General features: G+C 43.9%; 1 protein-coding gene across 1 annotated transcript; it reads left to right on the top strand.

Moving 5' to 3' along the window:
- Positions 1–261: 261 nt before the first annotated feature.
- On the top strand, positions 262–25,189 carry LOC121868875 (syntaxin-binding protein 5-like). Its single transcript, XM_042369866.1, has 7 exons — positions 262–521; positions 3,690–3,824; positions 14,858–14,921; positions 20,740–20,950; positions 22,177–22,252; positions 23,702–23,856; positions 24,908–25,189. Exons 1-7 carry the CDS (start codon positions 262–264, stop codon positions 25,183–25,185), a joined length of 1,179 nt encoding a protein of 392 aa, XP_042225800.1. The 3' UTR covers positions 25,186–25,189.
- The last annotated feature ends 271 nt before the right edge of the window (positions 25,190–25,460 follow it).

Genomic DNA, 25,460 nt, shown 5'->3' with positions numbered 1-25,460 from the left:
GTAAAACTGTTCATCTATCCCTGTGACTATGAACGTAAACTGTCCATCTATCCCTGTGACTATGAACGTAAAACTATCCATCTATCCCTGTGACTATGAACGTAAAACTGTCCATCTATCCCTGTGACTATGAACGTAAAACTATCCATCTATCCCTGTGACTATGAACGTAAACTGTTCATCTATCCGTGACTATGAACGTAAAACTGTCCATCTATCCTCTGACTATGAACGTAAAACTGTTTGTGTATCCCTGTGACTATGAACGTAAAACTGTTTGTGTATCCCTATCCCTGTGACTATGAACGTTTTAAAACATTCCTTAACTCACGTTCAAGTATCGGACAGCCTGGGGTAGATGTCCACGTTCGCCATGAATCTGAAGCCGCTGTAATGCACGTTCTGTTCCTCATAAATGAAGGAGCTCTTGTTGCCGCTACTGCCGATGACAACCTGCATCTGTGGAACTACCGGCAGAAGCGTCCGGAAATAGTGCATTCTCTCAAGTTCCAGCGAGAGAGGTGAGTGAGAGAGAGTGTGTGAGGTGAGAGACGGAGTGCGTGTGTGAGAAGAGAGAGTGTGTGAGAGGGAGAGTGTGAGAGAGTGTGTGAGAGAGACAGTGTGAGAGAGAGAGAGAGTGTGAGAGGAGTGTGAGAGAGAGAGAGAGAGTGAGGTGAGAGAGAGTGTGAGAGAGAGAGAGACAGTGTGAGAGAGAGAGAGAGTGTGAGAGAGAGTGTGAGAGTGAGAGAGAGAGAGAGAGGTGTGAGAGAGAGGGTGTGAGAGAGAGAGAGAGAGAGAGTGCGTGTGAGAAGAGAGAGAGAGAGTAGAGAGTTACCAAACCTAACCTAACCATATTTCATTGACTCAGTGTTTACAGTCCAACCTAATTTTGGTCATATTGTTAAAAGTAATGTGTGTCTACAGACTTAACTCATTCCTGTGATAATATAGTGTCACAGTATAATTGTTATATAGTGTCAGTATAGTGTCCCAGTAGTGTTTCTATAGTGTCACAGTATAGTGTCCCAGTAGTGTGTCTATAGTGTCACAGTATAGTGTCCCAGTGGTGTGTCACAGTATAGTGTCCCAGTGTGTCCCAGTAGTGTCTATAGTGTCTAGTATAGTGTCCCAGTAGTGTGTCTATAGTGTGTATAGTGTCCAGTAGTGTGTCTTATGTGGTGTCAGTGAGGTGTCTATGGTGTCCCAGTATAGTGTCCCCAGTGATTGTGTCTATAGTGTCAGTGTAGTTGCAGTGTTGTCTATGGTGTCCCAGTATGGTGTCAGTGGTGTGTCTATAGTGTCCCGGTATGGTGTCAGTGGTGTGTCTGTAGTGTCACTATGGTGTCCCAATGGTGTGTCTTGGTGTCACGGTATGGTGTCCCAGTGGTGTGTCTTAGTGTCCAGTATAGTGTCCAGTGGTGTGTCTATAGTGTGTAGTGTGCAGTGGTGTGTCTAGTGTGGTGTCACAGTGGTATCCCAGTGCTGTGTGTATATAGTGTCCAGTGAAAGTGTGTCTATAGTGTCACAGTATAGTGTCCCAGTGGTGTGTCTATATAGTGTCACAGTATAGTGTCCCCAGTGGTGCTATAGTGTCCCAGTATGGTGTCCCCAGTGGTGTGTCTGTAGTGTCACAGTATAGTGTCCCAGTGGTGTGTATAGTGTCACAGTATGGTGTCCCAGTGGTGTGTCTATGGTGTAAGTGTCCCAGTGGTGTGTCTATATAGTGTCTAGTGTCACAGTAGTGTCCCAGTGCTGTGTGTATAGTGTCTGTAGTGTCCCAATATAGTGTCCCAGTATAGTGTCCCAATATAGTGTCACAATAGTGTCCTGTAAAGTGTCCTAATGTGTCCCAGTATAGTGTCCCAGCGTAGTGTCCCAATAGTGTCCCAATATAGTGTCCCAATATAGTGTTCAGTATAGCGTCCAATATAGTATCCCAATATAGTGTCTAGTATAGTTCTCAAATAGTGTCTAATATAGTGCAGTATGGCGTCAGTATAGTGTCCCAGTATAGTGTCCCAGTATAGTGTCAGTATAGTGTCCCAGTAGTGTCCCAGTTTAGTGTCTCAGTATAGTGTCCCAGTAGTGTCCCAGTATAGTGTCCCAGTAGTGTCTCTATAGTGTCCCAGTAGTGTCTATAGTGTGTCTTATAGTGTCACAGTATAGTGTCCCAGGTGTGTGTCCAGTATAGTGTCCCAGTAGTGTGTCTATAGTGTCTCAGTATAGTGTCCCAGTAGTGTGTCTATATAGTGTCTCAGTATAGTGTCCCAGTAGTGTGTCTATAGTGTCCAGTGATATGTCAAGAGTGTCCCAGTATAGTGTCCCAGTATAGTGTCCCAATATAGTGTCCCTGTAAGTGTCCAATATTGTGTCCCAGTATAGTGTCCCAGTGTAGTGTCCCAATATAGTGTCCCAATATAGTGTCCCAGTATGTGTCCCAGTTAGTGTCCCAGTATGGTGTCCCATAGTTTCCAAATATAGTGTCCCAATATAGTGTCACAGCATAGCGTCCCAGTATAGTGTCCCCATATAGTGTCCCAGTATGTGTCCCAGTATAGTGTCCCAGTATAGTGTCCCAGTAGTGTCCCAGATGTGTCCCAGTATAGTCCCAGTAGTGTCTAGAGTGTTCTAGTGTCTGTGTCCGAGTGTTGATAGTGTAGAAGTGTCCCAATATAGTGTGTCCCAGATATGTGAGTGTCCAATATAGTGTCCAATGTGTCCAGTATATTCTGTCAATAGTGTCCAGATAGTGTCCCAGTAGTGTCCCAATATAGTCCCAATATAGTGTCCCAGTATAGTGTCCCAGTAGTGTCCCAATATAGTGTCCAATATAGTGTCCCAGATAGTGTCCCAATATAGTGTCCCAATATAGTGTCCCAATATAGTGTCCCAGTATAGTGTCCCAATATAGTGTCCCAATATAGTGTCCCAATATAGTGTCCCAGTATAGTGTCCCAATATAGTGTCCCAGTATAGTGTCCCAATAGTGTCCCAATATAGTGTCTCAATATAGTGTCCCAATATAGTGTCCCAATAGTGTCCCAATATGGTGTCCCAGTATAGTGTCCCAAGTGTGTCTAGTGTCCAATATGGTTCTATAGTGTCCCAATATAGGTCCCAACATAGTGACCCAGGTGTGTCTCAGGTGTGCTAATTAGTCTCCTCTCCTGCAGAATCACCTGTAGTGTCCCAATATAGTGACCCAGGTGTCCCAGGTGTGTAATTAGTCTCTCCTTGCAGAATCACCTGTAGTGTCCCAATATAGTGACGGGTGTCTCAGGTGTGTAATTAGTTCTGGTTGTGTGTAATATAGTGACCCAGGTGTCTCAGGTGTGTAATTGTCCCTCTCCTTGCAGAATCACCTGTAGTGTCCCAATATAGTGACCCAGGTGTGTCTCAGGTGTGCTAATTATCTCCTCTCCTTGCAGAATCACCTGTAGTGTCCCAATATAGTGACCCAGGTGTCCCAGGTGTTAATTAGTTCTCTCTTGCAGAATCACCTGTAGTGTCCCAATATAGGACCAGGTGTGTCTCAGGTGTGCTAATTAGTCTCTCTCCTTGCAGAATCACCTGTAGTGTCCCAATATAGTGACCCAGGTGTCTCAGGTGTGCTAATTAGTCTCCTCTCCTTGCAGAATCACCTGTGTCCCAAGTGACCCAGGGCTCAGGTGATGTCTCTCTCCTTGCAGAATCACCTGTCTACACCTGCCTTTCCAGAGCAAGTGGCTGTACGTAGGGACTGAGAGAGGGAATATACATATTGTTAATATTGAGCTGTTTCAACTATCTGGTTACATTATCAACTGGAACAAGGCAATTGAACTGTGAGTACCTAGTTTGTGTTTTGGGGGGTTGTTAGGGGAGGTTGTTAAAGATTGATTGGGTTGGTAGAGATAGTTGAAGAATAACCTAACCTAACCAAATCACAACCTAACCAACCGCCAACCTAACCTAACCAAATCACAACCTAACCTAACCAAATCACAACCTAACCTAACCAAATCACAACCCAACCTAACCAGATCACAACCTAACCTAACCAATCACAACCTAACCTAACAAATCACAACCTAACCTAACCAAATCACAACCTAACCAAATCACAACCCACCTAACCAAATCACAACCTAACCTAACCAAATCACAACCTAACCTAACAAATCACAACCTAACCAAACCAAATCACAACCTAACCTAACCAAATCACAACCTAACCTAACCAAATCACAACCTAACCTAACCAATCACAACCTAACCTAACCAAATCACAACCTAACCTAACCAAATCACAACCTAACCTAACCAAATCACAAGCTAACCAAATCACAACCTAACCAAATCACAACCTAACCTAACCAACCAACCTAACCAAATCACAACCTAACCTAACCAAATCACAACCTAACCTAACCAAATCACAACCTAACCTAACCAAATCACAACCTAACCTAACCAAATCACAACCTAACCTAACCAACACAACCTAACCAAACCAAATCACAACCTAACCTAACCAAATCATAACCTAACTCTAACCAAATCACAACCTAACCTAACCAAATCACAACCTAACCTAACCAAATCAAAGCCAACCAAATCACAACCTAACCAAATCACAACCTAACCTAACCAAATCACAACCTAACCAAATCACAACCTAACCTAACCAAATCACAACCTAACCTAACCAAATCACAACCCAACCTAACCAAATCACAACCCAACCAAATCACAACCTAACCTAACCAAATCACAACCTAACCTAACCAACTACAACCTAACCTAACCAAATCACAAGCTCACCAAATCACAACCTAACCAAATCACAACCCTAACCTAACCAAATCACTAACCTAACCAAATCACAACCTAACCTAACCAAATCACAAGCTAACCAAATCACAACCCAACCAAATCACAACCTAACCTAACCAAATCACAACCTAACCAAATCACAACCCCAACCTAACCAAATCACAACCTAACCTAACCAAATCACAACCTAACCTAACCAAATCACAACCTAACCTAACCAAATCACAACCTAACCTAACCAAATCACAACCTAACCTAACCAAATCACAACTAACCTAACCTAACCAAATCACAACCTAACCAATCACAACTCTAACCAAATCACAACCTAACCTAACCAAATCACAACCAACCAGATCTGTGGTGGCAGACGAGGCTGAATTGGTCACAGTCAAATAAAATAGATCTGTTTGTTGACATTATAATTGATGTTTTTGACCGCTAGTTGGCGCCACCTGTGAGAGAGAACTGAATAGGTGGTAGTGATGGTGGTGGTAGTGGTGATAGTGATGGTGACACACTACTATTATGGAAGGTTTCAATGCAGGGCTTCACTATCACCACCACAGGGCTCACTATCACCACCACAGGGCTTCTTCACCATCACCAACAGGGCTTCATATCACCAACAGGGCTTCACTATCACCACCACAGGGCTTCACTATCACCACCACAGGGCTTCACTATCACCACCAACAGGGCTTCACTATCACCACCAACAGCTTCACTCACCACCAACAGGCTCACTATCACCACCAACAGCTTCACTATCACCACCACAGGGCTTCACTATCACCACCACAGGGCTTCACTATCACCACCACCAGGGCTTCACTATCACCACCAACAGCTTCACTATCACCACCACAGGGCTCACCATCACCACCAACAGGGCTTCACTATCACCACCACAGGGCTTCACCATCACCACCAACAGGCTCACTATCACCACCACAGGGCTTCACTATCACCACCACGGGCTTACCTATCACCACCACAGCTTCACATCACCACCAACAGGGCTCACTATCACCACACCAACAGCTTCACTATCACCACCACAGGGCTTCACTATCACCACCAACAGGGTCACTATCACCACCACAGGGCTTCATCACCACCAACAGCTCACTATCACCACCACAGGCTTCATCACCACCAACAGGGCTTCACTATCACCACCACAGGGCTTACTATCACCACCACAGGGCTTCACTATCACCACCACAGGGCTTCACTATCACCACCAACAGTTCATCACCACCAACAGCTTCTACATCACCACCAACAGCTTCACTTCACCACCAACAGCTCACTATCACCACCACAGGGCTTCATCACCACCAACAGGGCTTCACTATCACCACCACAGGCTTCACTATCACCACCAACAGGGCTTCACTATCACCACCACAGGGCTCACTATCACCACCAACAGGGCTTCACTATCACCACCAACAGCTTCTATCACCACCCAACAGCTTCACTATCACCACCAACAGCTTACTATCACCACCACAGGGCTTCATCACCACCAACAGGGCTTCACTATCACACCACAGGGTCATCACCACCACAGGCTTCACTATCACCACCAACAGGGCTCACTATCACCACCACAGGGCTTCATCACCAACAGCTTCACTATCACCACCAACAGCTCTATCCCAGCTCCACCAACAGCTCACTATCACCACCACAGGCTTCACTATCACCACCAACAGCTTCACTATCACCACCAACAGCTTCACTATCACACACAGGCTTCATCACCACCAACAGGGCTTCACTATCACCACCACAGGGCTTCACTATCACCACCACAGGCTTCACTATCACCACCAACAGCCACATCACCACCACAGGGTCACCACCACCACAGGGCTTCATCACCACCACACAGCTTCACTATCACCACCAACAGCTTCACTATCACCACCAACAGCTTCACTATCACCACCACAGGGCTTCATCACCACCAACAGCTTCACTATCACCTCCAACAGCTTCACTATCACCACCACAGGGCTTCATCACCACCAACAGCTTCACTATCACCACCAACAGCTTCACTATCACCACCACAGGCTTCATTATCACCACCAACAGCTTCACTATCACCTCCAACAGCTTCACTATCACCACCAACAGCTTCACTATCACCACCAACAGCTTCACTATCACCACCACAGGGCTTCATCACCACCAACAGCCATATCACCACCAACAGCTTCACTATCACCACCAGCTTCTATCACCACCAACAGCTTCCACACCACCACAGGGCTTCATCACCACCAACAGCTTCACTATCACCACCAACAGCTTCACTATCACCACCAACAGCTTCACTATCACCACCAGGCTTCATCACCACCAACAGCCACTATCACCACCAACAGCTTCACTATCACCACCAACAGCTTCACTATCACCACCACAGGGCTTCATCACCACCAACAGCTTCACTATCACCACCAACAGCTTCACTATCATCACCAACAGCTTCACTATCACCACCAACAGCTTCACTATCACCACCAACAGCTTCACTATCACCACCAACAGCTTCACTATCACCACCACAGGGCTTCACTATCACCACCAACAGCTTCACTATCACCACCAACAGCTTCACTATCACCACCACAGGTTCACTATCACACCAACAGCTTCACTATCACCACCACAGCTCACTATCACCACCAACAGCTTCACTACACCACCAACAGCTTCATATCACCACCACAGGGCTTCACTATCACCACCACAGGCTTCACTATCACCACCAGCTTCAATCACCACCACAGCTTCACTATCACCACCACAGGCTTCACTATCACCACCACAGGCTTCACTATCACCACCAACAGGCTTCACTCACCACCACAGGGCTTCACTATCACCACCAACAGCTTCACTATCACCACCACAGGCTTCACTATCACCACCAACAGCTTCACTATCACCACCAACAGCTGGTTCCCCACTCACCGCTGTACTGAAGCCAGAGAATAATTACCATTTTTTCTCTTTATTTGCATCCACCCACGTCTGTCTGTCTGTCTGTCTGTCTGTCTGTCTGTCTGTCTGTCTATGTTTCTGTCTGTCTGTCTGTCTGTCTGTTTCTGTCTGTCTGTATGTTTCTGTCTGTCTGTCTGTCTGTCTGTCTGTATGTGTCTGTCTGTCTGTCTGTCTGTCTGTTTGTCTGTCTGTCTGTCTGTTTCTGTCTGTCTGTATGTTTCTGTCTGTCGTCTGTCTGTCTGTCTGTATGTCTGTTTCTGTCTGTCTGTCTGTTTCTGTCTCTGTTTCTGTCTGTCTTGTATGTTTCTGTCTGTCTGTCTGTCTGTCTGTCTGTCTGTATGTTTCTGTCTGTCTGTCTGTCTGTCTGTTTCTGTCTGTCTGTATGTTTGTCTGTCTGTCTGTCTGTATGTTTCTGCCTATGTTTCTGTCTGTCTCTGTCTGTCTGTCTGTCTGTTTCTGTCTGTCTGTATGTTTCTTGCCTGTCTGTTTCTGTCTGTATGTTTCTGTCTGTGTTGTTCTCTGTCTGTCGTATGTTTCTGTCTGCTGTCTGTCTGTCTGTCTGTCTGTCTGTCTGTTTCTGTCTTCGTTTCTGTCTGTGTTTCTGTCTGTCTGTGTGTTGTCGTCTGTCTGTCTGTCTGTCTGTCTGTATGTTTCCGTCTGTCTGTCTGTCTGTCTGTCTGTCTGTTTCTGTCCGTCCGTCTGTCCGTCTGTCTGTCTGTCTGTTTCTGTCCGTCTTCGTCTGTCTGGTTCGTTGTTCGTTTCTGTCTGTCCGTCTGTCCGTCTGTCTGTCTGTCTGTCTGTCTGTCCGTCTGTTCGTCTGTCTGTTTCTGTCTGTCCGTCTGTCCGCTGTCTGTCTGTCTGTTTCTTGCCCGTCCGTCTGTCCGTCTGTCTGTTCGTCTGTCTGTCTGTCTGTCTGTTTCTGTCTGTCTGTCTGTCTGTTCTCTGTCTGTCTGTCTGTCGTTGTTTCTGTCTGTTGTTGTCTGTTCTGTCTGTCTGTTCCTGTCTGTTGTCTGTATGTTTCGTCTGTCTGTCTGTCTGTCTGTTTGTCTGTTTCTGTCTGTCCGTCTGTCCGTCTGTCTGTTCGTCTGTTTCTGCCTGTCTGTTCTGTCTGTCGTTCGTTCGTTTGTTTTGCTGTCTGTCTGTCTGTCCGTCTGTCTGTCTGTCTGTCTGTCTGTCTGTTCTGTTTGTCTGTTCTGTCTGTCCGTCTGTCTGTCTGTCTGTCTGTTTCTGTTTGTCCGTCTGTCCGTCTGTCTTCGTCTGTCTGTTGTCTGTTTCTGCCTGTCTGTCTGTCTGTTTCTGTCTGTCTGTCTGTCTGTTGTTTCGTCTCGTCTGTCTGTCATTTCTGTCTGTCTGTATGTTTATCTGTCCGTCTGTCTGTTTCTGTCTGTCTGTCTGTCTGTCTGTTTCTTTCTGTCTGTTTCTGGTCTGTTCTGTTTCTGTCTGTCTGTTTCTTGTCCGTCTGTCTGTCTGTCTGTCTGTTTCTGTCTGTCTGTCTGTCTGTCTGTTTGTCTGTCTGTCCGTCTGTCTGTCTGTATGTTTGTCTGTCCGTCTGTCCGTCTGTCTGTCTGTCTGTCTGTCTGTCTGTATGTCTGTTTCTTTGTCCGTCCGTCTGTCCGTCTGTCTGTCTGTCTGTCTGTTTCTCTGTCTGTCCGTTCGTCCGCCGTCTTGTCTGTCTGTCTGTCTGTCTGTCTGTTTCTGTCTGTCTCGTCTGTGTTTCGTCTGTCTGTCTGTATGTTTGTCTGTCTGTCTGTCTGTTTCTTTCGTCTGTCTGTCTGTTTCTGTCTGTTGTCTGTCTGTATGTTTCTGTCTGTCTGTCTGTCTGTTTCTGTTTCTTGTCTGTCTGTTCGTCTGTTTCTGTCTGTCTGTCTGTCTGTCTGTTTCTGTCTGTCTGTCTGTCTGTTTCTGCTCTGTCTGTCTGTCCGTATGTTTCTGTCTGTCTGTCTGTCTGTCTGTCTGTTTCTGTCTGTTCGTCTGTATGTTTCTGGTTCGTGTCTGTCTGTTTCTGTTCGTCTGTCTGTATGTTTCTGTCTGTCTGTCTGTCTGTTTCTGTCTGTCTGTCTGTCTGTATGTTTCTTTTTGTCCGTCTGTCTGTCTGTCTGTCTGTCTGTCTGTCTGTCTGTCTGTATGTTTCTTTCTGTGTGTCTGTCTGTTTCTGTCTGTCTGTCTGTCTGTATGTTTCTGTCTGTATGTTTCGTCCGTCTGTCTGTCTGTATGTTTCTGTTCGTCCGTCTGTCTGTCTGTCTGTCTGTTCGTTTCTGTCTGTCTGTGTCGTCGTTTCTTTGTTGTCTGTCTGTCGTCTGTCTGTATGTTTATGTCTGTCCGTCTGTCTGTCTGTCTGTCTGTCTGTCTGTCTGTTTCTGTCTGTCTGTCTGTCTGTATGTTTATGTTCTCCGTCTGTCTGTCTGTCTGTTGTCTGTTCTTTTTCGTCTGTCTGTCTGTATGTTTCTGTCTGTCTGTCTGTCCGTGTGTTTCGTTCGTCCGTCTGTCCGTCTGTCTGTCTGTGTGTCTGTTTCTGTCTGTCTGTCTGTCTGTTTCTGTCTGTCTGTCTATGTTTCTGTCTCTATGTTTATGTCTGTCTGTCTGTCTGTCTGTCTGTTTCTGTCTGTTTGTCTGTTTCTGTCTGTCTGTTTCTGTCTGTCTGTTTCTGTCCGTCTGTTTCTGTCTGTCTGTCTGTCTGTCTGTCTGTCTGTTTCTGTCTGTGTCTGTCTGTCTGTTTCTGTCTGTCTGTTTCTGTCTGTCTGTCTGTCTCTGTCTGTCTGTCTGTCTGTGTCTGCCTGTCTGTCTGTTTTGTCTGGTTCGTCTGTGTCTGCCTGTCTGTTCGTTTTGTCTGTCTGTCTGTCTCTGTCTGTCTGTCTGTCTGTGTCTGCCTGTCTCTATGTTTCTGTCTGTCTGTCTGTATGTTTCTGTCTATGTTTCTGTCTGTATGTTTCTGTCTGTCTGTCCGTCTGTCTGTCTGTCTGTCTGTCTGTCTGTCTGTCTGTAACACTGGTGAGAGTAACTTAATTTCACTTGTCTACAGCCAGAGATCAATACAGGAGAGAGAGAGAGAGAGAGAGAGAGAGAGAGAGAGAGAGAGAGAGAGAGAGATTTGAATACCCATTTCATATGGCAGTTTAACATGACTGACAATTTAATATGACTGACTACTGAACATGACTGATAATTTAACACGTGACTTTAGGAATTTAACACACCTGTGAAGTTAATTAACAGGTAATGGATAGAACTTACCTGTGTGTTAATATACTAATGGCACAAATGACCTGACTCACCTGTAGTGTGTGTGACAGAATCTCTCTCTCTTTTTCTCTCTCTCGGAAACGCGTGTGAACTAGTTCAAAGAATAACACGATTATGAACGCCTCAAACACACATACACACACACACACACACACACACACACACACACACACACACACACACACACACACACATCTCCTCTCTCTTCCTATCACCTAACTAAACCTAACCTAACACCTTCACTTACTCAACTATAACATAAGGTACCCATTCACACTTGGATTGACTATGGGGGCCCCGGGATCGAACCAGTGATCCTTAGTAGAGAGAGAGAGAGAGAGAGAGAGAGAGAGAGAGAGAAAATTCTGTTCACACACACTGTATCTAACTGACTCACTTTAAGCCACACAAAGATGGATTCTCAAAGGTTCCACGTTAAGTTTTCCTCCTAACGTGTGATGTGAGAACGTATCTAACTGACTCACTTGCTACCACACAAAGATGGATTCTCAAAGGTTCAAAGGTTCCTACGTTAAGTTTTCTCTCCTAACTGGTGATGAGAACGTATCTAACTGACTCACTAAGCTACTACACAAAGATGGATTCTCAAAGGTTCCTTTACGTTAAGTTTTCCTCCTAACGGGTGATGTGGAGAACGTATCTAACTGACCTACTTGCTTACCACACAAAGATGGATTCTCAAAGGTTCCACGTTAAGTTTTCCTCCCTAACTGGTGATGTGAGAACGTATCTAACTGACTCACTTTGCTTACCACACAAAGATGGATTCTCAAATGTCTTACGTTAAGTTTTCTCCTCCTAACTGGTGATGTGAGAATGTATCTAACTGACTCACTTGCTACCACACACAAAAGATGGATTCTCAAAGGTTCTACGTTAAGTTTTCCTCCTAACTGGTGATGTGAGAACGTATCTAACTGACTCACTTTGGGTTACCACACAAAGATGGATTCTCAAAGGTTCCTATGCTAAGTTTTCTCCTAACTGGGTGATGTGGAGAACGTATCTAACTGACTCCACTTAAGCTACCACACAAAGATGGATTCTCAAAGGGTTCCTACGTTAAGTTTTCTCCTAACTGGTGATGGAGAACGTATCTAACTGACCTTACTCTAAGCTTCCATTAATAAAGATACGGATTCTCGCTGTTCCTACGTTAAGTTTTCCTCCTAACTGGTGATGTGAGAACGTATCTAACTGACTCACTTTGGTTACCACACAAAGATGGATTCTCAAAGGTTCCTACGTTAGGTTTTCTTCTCCTAACTGGTGATGTGAGAACGTATCTAACTGACTCACTTGCTGTACCACACAAAGATGACTTCAAAGGTTCCGATGTTAAGTTTTCTTTCTCCTAACTGGTGATGTGAGAACGTATCTAACTGACTCACTAAGCTACCACACACAGATGGATTCTCAAAGGTCTTACGTTAAGTTTTTCCTCTTCCTTAACTGGTGATGAGAACGCATTCAATTGACTCCACTTTAAGCTAACATTAATACGTGATGGATTCTCAAAGGTTCCTACGTTAAGTTTTTCTCCTAACTGGTGATGTGGAGAACGTATCTAACTGACTCCTCACTTTGGGTTACCACACACAGATGGATTTCAAAGGTTCCGGCGTTAAGTTTTCCTCCTAACTGGTGATGTGGAGAACGCATCTAACTGACTCACTTGCTTAAATACTAACACAGATGGGATTTCGCTGTTCCTACGTTAAGTTTTCTCCTAACTGGTGATGTGAGAACGTATCTAAATTGACTCACTTGCTACCACACACAGATGGATTCTCAAAGGTCTTTACGTTAAGTTTTCTCCTAACTGGTGATGTGAGAACGTATCTAACTGACTCACTTAAGCCAACACAGATGGATTCTCAAAGGTTCCTACGTTAAGTTTCTTTCCTCCTAACTGGTGATGTGGGAGAAACGCATTCTAACTGACTCACTTAAGCTACCACACACAGAGATGGATCTTCTCAAAGGTTCCCATGCTGAGTTTTCCTCCTAACTGGTCATGGAGAACGTATCTAACTGACTCCACTGCTTAACACACACAGATGATTCTCAAAGGTTCCTCACGCTAAGTTTTCTCTCCTAACTGGTGAGATGGAGAACGCATCTAACTGACCTTCACTTGCTACCACACACAGATGGATTCTCAAAAGGTTCCTACGTTAAGTTTTCTCCTAACTGGTGATGTGAGAACGTATCTAACTGGATTCTCCACTTTAAGCTACCACAAGATGGATTTCAAAGGTTCCTGATGTTAAGTTTTCTCCTAACTGGTGATGTGAGAACGTATCTAACTGGACTTCACTTGCTTACCACACACAGATGGATTCTCAAAGGTTCCTACGTTAAGTTTTCTTCTCCTAACTGGTGATGTGAGAACGTATTCAACTGACTCACTTAAGCTAACACACACAGATGGATTCTCAAAGGTTCCATGTTAAGTTTTCTCCCAACTGGTGATGTGAGAACGTATCTAACTGACTCCACTTAAGCTACCATAATACAGATGGATTCTCAAAGGTTCCATGTTAAGTTTTCCCTAACTGGTGATGTGAGAACGTATCTAACTGATCTACTTAAGCTACCACACAAAGATGGGATTCTCAAAGGTTCCACGTTGTTTTTCCTCCTAACTGGTGATGTGAGAACGTATCTAACTGACTCACTTAAGCTACCACACACACAGATGGATTCTCAAAGGTTCCTACGTTAAGTTTTCCTAACTGGTGATGTGAGAACGTATCTAACTGACTCCACTTAAGCTACCACACACAGATGGATTCAAAGGTTCCTACGTTAAGTTTTCTTTCCTCCCTAACGGGTGATGTGAGAACGTATCTAACTGACTCACTTAAGCTACCACACAAAGATGGGATTCTCAGCGTTCCTGTTAAGTTTCTTTCCTCCTAACTGGTGATGTAAGAACGTATTCAACTGACTCACTTAAGCTACCACACAAAGATGTAAGATTTCAAAGGTTCCTACGTTAAGTTTTCCTCCTAACTGGTGATGTGAGAACGTATGTGTATCTGTTTGACTGTCTGTCGGGTTGATGCAGGATTCTGTCGGGTTTTCGGGAAAGCTGTCACTCCCTCGGGATGAATGACTTTGTATTGACAGCAATTTGTCTATTGTTTGTATTCTGTCAGGACGGGTGACACTTCATCACTGTCTACTGTGATTGACTCTCCATAAAATAAATAATAAAAAGCGCGCGAAACCAAACGTAAACAAACCGAACCACTCACGCATGCGCAGAAGCTGACTAAATCAGTTCTCGCTGCCAGACATAACCAAATTAACCACCAATATTTTTAATTGTTCATTAGGATGCAAGTTAGGCTCACCTCTGTGCCTTTAACTTGTTACTAATGACGACAATAAAGGTCATTATATCTGCGTTAGGATTCATAAAGAACTAATTTGCTTTTGAGGAGAAACTTTGCTTTAAATGGCCGTAGGAATTGTATATTTAGATGGAGATTGCGTGTGTGGTGTTGGTGGTGATAGTGGTGTGGTGTGTGGTGGTGGTAGGTGGTGTGTGGTGGTGGTAGTGATGTGTGTGTGGTAAGTAGTGGTAGTGGTGGTAGTGGTAGTAAATGTACCCATATATTATTATTATTATTATTATTATTATTATTATTATTATTGTTATTGTTATTATTATTGTTATTATTATTATTATTATTATTACAGTTGTTGTTGTTGTTATTATTACAGTTGTTGTTGTTGTCCCCCACAGGTCTCGCAAGACTCACCCAGGATCTGTTGTCCACTTGAGCGACTGTCCTGTTGATCCCAGCAAGGTGAGTACCTTTAATTATCTTACCTGTATTTACCTGGTGATGGTCTGTCTGTCTGTTTGTCACTTAATTGGTCAGAATGTGGGGTTGTCTGTGTCTGTCTGTCTGTGTGTGTGTCTGTCTGTCTCTCTGTCTGTCTGTCTGTCTGTTTTAAGTTGTTGTTTGTAATTGTTTGGGTAGAAAATTGTGTGTGAATTATATTAGAGGGGAGTGAGGGAGGGAGGAGGGAGGAGGGAGGGAAGGAAGGAGGAAGGAGGGGAAGGTGAGGGAGGGAGGGAGGGAACACGAGTTAAACTTCTTTCTCTATTTCCGAAATCTCGACAGATAATCTCTCTCTCTCTCTCTCTCCACCCAATTATCAACGCTTTCTTTTCAATACTTTTACTCACGTTATTAATTGAAAATATATATATGTCTGTATGTATGTATGTATGTATGTAACAGAATATGAAAGAAGTAAAACATGGATAATAGAGGATTTTAAGAGAGAGAGAGAGAGAGAGAATTAATAAATGGAACATGAAAATAATAATGATAATAATAATAATAATAACAAAAATAATAATAATGACCAGAAATAAACTTTTACGGTCGGAATAAAGAAATCCATGAACGAGGATCTTCAAACATGTGAAAATTACTTCGTGTCGTGGAAGAGAGAAGTTTTCACAGGGACTGGGCACCCCCACCCCCTACACTGCTGGTCTGGAGAGATTTTAACCCGTTTTTTGTTCGTTCTTGGGCAAGTTAGGAAGTGGTGATGATTTCAAGGCTCGTGTCGTCTGATTGGCCGCTTTTGTGTGGATTAATTTAACTACGGGGTGGTTTTAAGTGAGAGTTTCTTTAAATGAAGCGTGATCTAATTGGTCTTTGGGTAGTTTAAGGTGAATTTAGGTGTTTAGTTTCAACTTATGATAGTTTTAGGTGAGTTTAAGGTAGTTTGAACCCTAATTGACCTCAAGGCGATTTTTGGTGACAGTCGGTTAGGTTATGTTATGATTAGAAATACAACTCTGTTGTGAATCGTTAGGTGATGCTAGGTGACTGTGGAATAAGTAGGAGACTACTCTAGGTGACTTCCTGTAAGAGTTCACCTAACCTAACCTAACCTAGATGGTATTGCAGTGCTGAAGTTCATTAAGACGGCAAATTTAGGTGAATATTGAGTATGATGACTTAACCCTTTTGAGTATGATGACTTGACCCTTTGAGTATGATGACTTGACCCCTTGAGTATGATGACTTAATTCCTTGAGTATGATGAACTTAACCCCTTGAGTATGATGACTTAACCCCTTGAGTATGATGAACTTAACCCCTTGAGTATGATGACTTGACCCCTAGAGTACCATATGAAATCGTTGAGTACAATAAATTTACCCCTAGAGAGAGAGAAATTGGACTCTCTCTCTCTCTCTCTCTCTCTCTCTCTCTCTCTCTCTCTCTCTCTCTCATAAACACGCCCACTTATCAACACCACTCGCCGTATCGTCCTCAGTTCAACTCCATTATTGAAATCATCAGAAATCGGCCTCAAAATATGGGGGTAGTTTTTCCACATTTCCTGCGGCTTGACGTTGCATTTTAGCCACATCGGTGGATTGGACACTTGCCGCCGGAACGCTTCTCAGGTATTTGCCCGCCAATTCCTGTTTGACGGTTTGACGCGAAAATTGTCATTGTTTTGGCGGGAATATATTTTGGAATAGGAGTTTTGGCGCGTAAATATTCAGTATTTTGGCGGGAAAAGATTTTGGAACGAGTTTTGGCGCGAAAGTATTCACTGTTTTTGGCGGGAATGAATGTGGTGTTTTAGGTGACAGATTGGACACTTTTACCAGGGAAAATCTTTTTTTTCTGTTAGGGTAGCAAGAATGTGTGGCGTTTAAATAAAAAGAATAGACAATAAAAGCTAGATTTATATTTTATTTCGGAAAATGTCACGAGTAATGATATTGATATTTTTGGTGGGAAATCATTAAATTTTTGGCGGGAATTATTATGACGATTAACTAAAGATAAGGAAAATTATATTGGCCAAGTCTTTGCCAAAAAAATGGGGCCTAATTTTGACTTTTTTTGCGCGCAATTATCCTTAACACTTTTGGCGGGAATTATGTGACGATTGTGGCCAAATAATCCAATTTTAAGCAGTTAGACTTCTTATACTTTTGGCGGATAAAAGTATTGATATTTTGGCGGGTAAAAGTTTTCATATTTTGGCGGTAAAAATACTAATGGGAAGTTCTCAATACTTTTTATAGGAATAAAATGTTGCTACGAGAAAATAATTTTACGTATTTTGGATAAGAAAACTTGACGCCTTTGTTGTGTGAAAGTTTGTTTTATTTGGCGGGAAAAGATTGAACGATTTGGCTGGAAAAAGTTGACAGGATTTGGCGGGAAAAAGTTGACAGGATTTGGCGGGGAAAATTTGACAGGTTTTGGCGGGAGAAATTATTATTTACAGAATTTTTCGTTTAATAAATGTTGATTAAATTGAACGTTAGGTTAGGTTAGGTTAGGTTAGGTTAGGTTAGGTTCCCCCCCGAAAAACATTCTCCCCAAAACCCCCTACACCTCTTCCCCCTAATAATATTCTTAGTAACAGCCTCTCCCCCACGCACACACACCTCCACACCCCCTCACTCCCCCACCCACACTCTTCCCCACACACACACACCCCCCACACACACCACCCCCCCCACACACACCCCCCCACACACACACACCCCACACACACACATCAACTACCTCTCACCCCAGGCTAATTGGGTAGTTAGTGGCAGAAGTAAACGCCATTAATTACACCTCTATTGATCCTTAAACCATATTGTCGGCGATTTAAGGTTTGGTCTAATTAAACCAGAGAGTGAATACTGCCCTTGTGTGTGTGTGTGTGTGTGTGTGTGTGTGTGTGTGTGTGTGTGTGTGTGTGTGTGCGTGTGTGTGTGTGTGTGTGTGTGTGTGTGTGTGTGTGTGTGTGGCCTGTGTGTGTGTGTGTGTGTTTTAGGTTAGGTTAGGTCTTGAATTGGTAAACAAAGACATAACACACGAGTGAATTTAATACACACGGAGATATTAAAGCTACGCACGAACGCACATGATATACGCAAAAACGCACCAGAAATACACACGAACGCACCAGAGATACACACGAACGCACTTGATCAAAACACACGAACGTACCATACGCTTGGACGCACCAGAAATACGCACGTTAGGTTCACGAATACTCAGAGGGCGCATGAGTATAGCTTAGTGAGTATAGCTTAGTTACCCGTTGTAAACATGGGAGAAGGGAACCGTTTTCTTTAATTCGCTTCAAATGGCTAATCTTCAGGTGTCAATGTGTACCTGGCGTTACAGTTGTGGATGTGAAAGTGGTCGAGTACAGTGTCTACCATGGTGTGAACTTTTGCCTTAGTGTACTGTAACTGTACTGTACTAAACTAACCCTCAAGTGCTGTATATTAGCTGCGTCTGTTAGCTAATTTTTCCTCCTAACTGGTGATGTGGGAACGTATCTAACTGACTCACTTAAGCTAACACACAAAGATGGATTCTCAAAGGTTCCTACGTTAAGTTTTCCTCCTAACTGGTGATGTGAGAACGTATCTAACTGACTCACTTAAGCTACCACACAAAGATGGATTCTCAAAGGTTCCTACGTTAAGTTTTCCTCCTAACTGGTGATGTGAGAACGTATCTAACTGACTCACTTAAGCTACCACACAAAGATGGATTCTCAAAGGTTCCTACGTTAAGTTTTCCTCCTAACTGGTGATGTGGGAACGTATCTAATTGACTCACTTAAGCTACCACACACAGATGGATTCTCAAAGGTTCCTACGTTAAGTTTTCCTCCTAACTGGTGATGTGAGAACGTATCTAACTGACTCACTTAAGCTACCACACAAAGATGGATTCTCCAAAGGGTTCCTACGATTAAGTTTTCCTCCTAACTTTGGTGATGTGAAACGTGTCTAACTGACTCCCTTAGCTACCACCACAAGATAGTTCTCAAAGGTTCCTACGTTAAGTTTTCCACCTAACTGGTGATGCGAGAACATCTAACTTCAGCTCATGGCTTCTACACACAAAGATAGTTCTCAAAAGGTTCACGTTAAGTTTTCACTCTAACTGGTGATGTGGAGCATGCTGTCTAACTGACTCCTTAGCCACACAAAGATGGATTCTCAAAGGTTCTACACCCAAGTTTTTCCTCTAACTTTGGTGAGTGTGAGAACGTATCTAACTGACTCACTTAACTACCACAAAGATGGATTCTCAAAGGTTCTACGTTAAATTTTCCTCTAACTAATTGATGTGAGAACGTATCCTTTGTTTCATAGCTACCACAAAGATGGATTCTCAAAGGTTCCTACGTTAAGTTTTCCTCCTAACTGGTGATGTGTGAACGTATCTAACTGTCTCACTTAAGCTACCACACAAAGATGGATTCTCAAAGGTTCCTACGTCAAGTTTTCCTCCTAACTGGTGATGTGAGAACGTATCTAACTGACTCACTTAAGCTACCACACAAAGATGGATTCTCAAAGGTTCCTACGTCAAGTTTTCCTCCAAACTGGTGATGTGAGAACGTATCTAACTGACTCACTTAAGCTACCACACAAAGATGGATTCTCAAAGGTTCCTACGTTAAGTTTTCCTCCTAACTGGTGATGTGAGAACGTATCTAACTGACTCACTTAAGCTACCACACAAAGATGGATTCTCAAAGGTACCTACGTTAAGTTTTCCTCCTAACTGGTGATGTGAGAACGTATCTAACTGACTCACTTAAGCTACCACACAAAGATGGATTCTCAAAGGTTCCTACGTTAAGTTTTCCTCCAAACTTGTGATGTGAGAACGTATCTAACTGACTCACTTAAGCTACCACACAAAGATGGATTCTCAAAGGTTCCTACGTTAAGTTTTCCTCCTAACTGGTGATGTGAGAACGTATCTAACTGACTCACTTAAGATACCACACAAAGATGGATTCTCAAAGGTTCCTACGTTAAGTTTTCCTCCTAACTGGTGATGTGAGAACGTATCTAACTGACTCACTTAAGCTACCACACAAAGATGGATTCTCAAAGGTTCCTACGTTAAGTTTTCCTCCTAACTGGTGATGTGAGAACGTATCTAACTGACTCACTTAATTATGACTCACTGACTCACTGTTTCATTAAATATGCTACTTCCTTTCCATTAATTGTCTAATGTTCTTTATGGGGCTTCCTTTCTCTTGAAATTCGGGAGAAAGTCGTGAAAGTCAAAATTAAATGTCAGTGGAAAGTCTACGGTCGTCTTGTGCCACATTTGATTTACTCTGTTCATTTTTATTTGTGTTTACTTGTTAGAGACTGGATGGGTGTTGGTTAGGTTAGGTTAGGTTAGGTTAGGTTAGGTTAATCCCTATTAATTTACCTTATATAGGCCTACCATCCTACATCTACCTACCATCCTACATTGGTCTGCCACCCAACATAGGCCTACCATAACTTATATATGTTGTACCATAGACTTATCATATTAACCTTTCTAGATGCACCATAGGCCTACCACCCAACATAGGCTTCAATACCATAACTACATAGATACACCATAGGCCTACCATATTAACTTAGATACACCATAGGCCTACCATATTAACTTTCTTAGATGCACCATAGGCCTACCACCCAACATAGGCCTACCATTATAACTTACATAGATACACCATAGGCCTACCATATTAACTCTCTTAGATATACCATAGGCCTACCACCCAACATAGGCCTACCATAATAACATTTTCCTTTCTCCACAGCTGTTAATTGGGTATGAGAGCGGTCAGCTGGTGGTGTGGGATCTCAAGAGTCGAGTGGCAGAAGTTCGCTATCAGTGTGCTGAGTCCATCAAGTCTGTCAGCTGGCACCATGAAGGGAAGCAGTTTATGTGTTCCCATACAGATGGCTCTCTCACCACCTGGGCTGTCAAGCAAACTAGTCCCAAGCCTTCATCTGTTATATTTCCCCATGGTGAGTGTATGTGTGTGTGTGTGTGTGTGTGTGTGTGTGTGTGTGTGTGTGTGTGTGTGTGTGTGTGTGTGTGTGTGTGTGTGTGTGTGTGTGTGTGTGTGTGTGTGTGTGTGTATGTGTTCCTACAGATGACTCTTCACCACCTGGGCTGTCAAGCAAACTAGTCCCAAGCCTTCATCTGTTATATTTTCCCATGGTGAGTGTATGTGTGTGTGTGTGTGTGTGTGTGTGTGTGTGTGTGTGTGTGTGTGTGTGTGTGTGTGTGTGTTCCGGTACAGATGGCTCTCTCACCACCTGGCTGTCACAAACTAGTCCCAAGCCTTCATCTGTTATATTTCCCCATGGTGAGTGTGTGTGTGTGTGTGTGTGTGTGTGTGTGTGTGTGTGTGTGTGTGTGTGTGTGTGTGTGTGTGTGTGTGTGTGTGTGTGTCTGTGTGTGTGTGTGTATGTGTTCCCGTACAGATGACTCTCTCACCACCTGGGCTGTCAAGCAAACTAGTCCCAAGCCTTCATCTGTTATATTTCCCATGGTGAGTGTGTGTGTGTGTGTGTGTGTGTGTGTGTGTGTGTGTGTGTGTGTGTGTGTGTGTGTGTCTGCACAGATGACTCTCTCACCACCTGGCTGTCACAAACTAGTCCCAAGCCTTCATTTATATTTCATGGTGTGTGTGTGTGTGTGTGTGTGTGTGTGTGTGTGTGTGTGTGTGTGTGTGTGTGTGTGTGTTTGTGTGTGTGTGTGTGTGTGTACATACCAAACTGGATAATTTCGTAATGAAGAAGATTTGTAACCAGGTGAGAAGGTTGGGTCAGCTTACCTTCTGACCTGACTACCGACTGCTGCGGTGCTTTTGAAAATTAGTAGGGTCATTACCTAATACCTGACCATTGTGGACTGACCTCACCCTCCTCTGTATATATACACCTTTGTTTTGTATCTCCCTTTAGTCTGTACTCACCCCTGAAGATGTGAATTACACGAAGCGCTTGGGAACTTCGTGTTTTCTTTCTTCCTTGTGGTTATCAGCATATACCTGATCACGAGCACCTACAGTGATTTACTTGCATGTATATATGTATAGTAATGCATATAATCCAACCAGATTACCAAAAAATACCAACTAATCCTAACCAAACACCTAACTCCAACCTAACCCAACCTAACTCAACCCTAACCTAACCTAACCTAACCTAACCAAACACCTAATACTTTATATTTTTCTTTCCAGCCAAAACAAATAAGGAAGGGAAGCAGGAGCCTTGTAAGTCCATCCAGAAGGTTGAATGGAAGTGTAGCAAATCTGGGTAAGTGTATCAACAGGGTGTAGGTGTGTCATGGGTGTAGTAACAGGGTGGGGTGTACAGGGTGTGTCATGGGTGTAGTAACAGGTGTAGGTGTGTACAGGGTGTGTCATGGGGTGTAGTAACAGGTGTAGGTGTGTGTACAGGGTGTCATGGGTGTAGTAACAGGGTGTAGGTGTGTACAGGTGTGCTGGGTGTAGTAACAGGGTGTAGGTGTGTACAGGTGTGTCATGGGTGTAGTAACGGGTGTAGGTGTGTACAGGGTGTGTCTGGGTGTAGTAACAGGGTGTGGGTGTGTACAGGGGTGTCATGGGTGTAGTAACAGGGTGTAGGTGTGTACAGGGTGTGTCATGGGTGTAGTAACAGGTGGGGTGTGTACAGGGTGTGTCATGGGGTGTAGTAACAGGGTGTAGGTGTGTACAGGGTGTGTCATGGGTGTATAACAGGGTGTAGGTGTACAGGTGTGTCATGGGTGTAGTAACAGGGTGTAGGTGTGTACAGGGTGTGTCGTGGGTGTAACAGGGTGTAGGTGTGTACAGGGTGTGTCATGGGTGTAGTAACAGGGTGTAGGTGTGTACAGGGTGTGTCATGGGTGTAGTAACAGGGTGGGTGTGTACAGGGTGTGTCTGGGTGTAGTAACAGGTGTGTGGGTGTACAGGGTGTGTCATGGGTGTAGTAACAGGGTGTGGGTGTGTACAGGGTGTGTCATGGGTGTAGTAACAGGGTGTAGGTGTGTACAGGGTGTGTCATGGGTGTAGTAACAGGGTGTGGGTGTGTACAGGGTGTGTCATGGAGTGTATCAACAGAGGTGTAGAGTGTGTTACAGGGGTGTGTCATGGGTGTAGTAACAGGGTGTAGGTGTGTACAGGTGTGTTATGGGTGTAGTAACAGTGTGTCATGGGTGTATCAAGAGGGTGTAGGTGTGTACAGGGTGTGTCATGGGTGTAGTAACAGGGTGTAGGTGTGTACAGGGTGTGTCATGGGTGTAGTAACAGGGTGTAGGTGTGTACAGGGTGTGTCATGGGTGTAGTAACAGGGTGTAGGTGTGTACAGGGTGTGTCATGGGTGTAGTAACAGGATGTAGGTGTGTACAGGGTGTGTCATGGGTGTAGTAACAGGGTGTAGGTGTGTACAGGGTGTGTCATGGGTGTAGTAACAGGGTGTGGGTGTGTACAGGGTGTGTCATGGGTGTAGTAACAGGGTGTAGGTGTGTACAGGGTGTGTCATGGGTGTAGTAACAGGGTGTGGGTGTGTACAGGGTGTAGGTGTGTACAGGGTGTGTCATGGGTGTAGTAACAGGGTGTAGGTGTGTACAGGGTGAGGTTACCAAGATGGAGGTGGGAGGGTTGATGTTAATGTCATTTTTTACACAATATTCTGAGGGCCGTAGTCACCAACCCTCAATGTTTAAAAAATTTCACCCCATCTATAACGTAAACATTTCTCCTACAGGGAATCCTTCGTGATTTTCTCCGGAGGACTGACCAATGACAGAGCCGGAAGGACCCCGAGCATAACGGTGATTCACGGCAAGACTACTACAGTACTTGAGATGGAACACAATGTGGTTGATTTTGCTACCTTGTGTGAGACTCCTTATGCCAGCGGTGAGTTAACCTGATCTCTTTAATATTGTGGTGACGGTGGTGGTGAGGGTGGTGACGGTGACGGTGGTGATTGTGGTGATGAGGGTAATAATAATAATAATAATAATAATAATAATAATAATAATAATAATAATAATAATAATAATAATAATAATTATAACAAAACAATAGTAATAATAATCATTTAGTAAACTCAATATTCATGTTTACAATTGGTTAAAAAAAAATACAAATACAACAGGTGTTATTTTCACCAGACCTAGACAGTGTAGGTATACTGTGTGTGTGTGAGAACAAGTATGTATGGATATTTCTACTTGTTATCATAGCACTTTACTATTACTTTGTATATTAACCTTTCAACAATGTTATTTCTCACATGAAAGAGTATTTTGTACCATAACCCACATCCACACTCACATCCACACCCACATCCGACCAACATCCAACCCACATCCGACCCACAAACAAGACTTCAAAATTACATAACTGTTTCCCTTTCATTTTAATTAAACACATTCCTGCTACACACACCTTATTAGTTTACACCAATTTGATATATTAATGTACAATATGGTCTAAAAGGGCTGGGTACATAGTCTCCTGCATAGTGTGCGTGTGTGTGTGTGTGTGTTGGGATCTGTGAGACAAGTGGATGTTGTGGATGGTGTGTGTGGATGAGTGTGTGTGGATGAGTGGATAGCTTGGGGTCCAGTGATTAGGTTAGAACACATCCATCGTAGCATTAAGAGTCTCTGAACTCCATTAGATTCTTGCTGATGCTTCTCCTAACGTCAGCCACTAACAACGTCCATTACAGATTTTTCCGAGCCTGATGGGGGATTACTGCTGACTCCTCTCCTAACGTCAGCAACTAACACACAACGTCCATTACAGATTTTTCCGAGCCTGATGGGGGATTACTGCTGACGCTTCTCCTAACGTCAGCCACTAACACACAACATCCATTACAGATTTTTCCGAGCCTGATGGGGGATTACTGCTGACGCTTCTCCTAACGTCAGCAACTAACACACAACGTCCATTACAGATTTCGCTGAGCCTTACGCCCTCGTTGTTCTGCTTCACAATGACCTCGTGGTGGTTGATCTTCACTCTCAAGGTTACCCGTGCTTTGAAAACCCCTACTCAATGGATCTACACGAGTCACCCGTCACCTGCTGTACGTACCTCGCAGACTGTCCCGCAGACCTCATTCCGGCGTTCTATTCCGTCGGCGCCCGTGGCCAGAAGAGGCAGGGTTTTAGTGAGAAGGCCTGGCCCATATGCGGGGGGAAATGGGGTGCGTCTGTAGCTACGCAGAGATGATCATAACAGGGTGAGGATATTCGGGGACCTGACCTATGACCTGACCTGACCTGACCTATGACCTAACCTGACCAGGATGATCTGACCTGATCTATGACTGACCTGACCTACCTGACCTAACCTACAGAGATGATCATAACAGGGTGAGGATATTGCTGGTATGACCTGACCTATGACCTGACCTAACTCACAGAGATGATCATAACAGGGTGAGGATATTACTGGCCTAACCTGACCTATGACCTGACCTGACTTAACCTAACCTAACCCTATAA

Source organism: Homarus americanus, unplaced genomic scaffold (genome assembly GCF_018991925.1).
Source record: "Homarus americanus isolate GMGI-L3 unplaced genomic scaffold, GMGI_Hamer_2.0 scaffold24319, whole genome shotgun sequence".
Taxonomy (NCBI): Eukaryota; Metazoa; Arthropoda; class Malacostraca; order Decapoda; family Nephropidae; genus Homarus; species Homarus americanus.
This window is presented reverse-complemented; position numbering and strand designations above follow the sequence as displayed.

Excerpts from the sequence above, each read along its gene's own strand:
- LOC121868875 (XM_042369866.1), top strand. The coding sequence starts at position 262 with ATGAACGTAAAACTGTTTGTGTATCCCTATCCCTGTGACTATGAACGT. Across the intron at positions 14,922-20,739 it reads GTCCTGTTGATCCCAGCAAG|CTGTTAATTGGGTATGAGAG; the intron begins GTGAGTACCTTT and ends CTTTCTCCACAG. Across the intron at positions 23,857-24,907 it reads TGAGACTCCTTATGCCAGCG|ATTTCGCTGAGCCTTACGCC; the intron begins GTGAGTTAACCT and ends CGTCCATTACAG.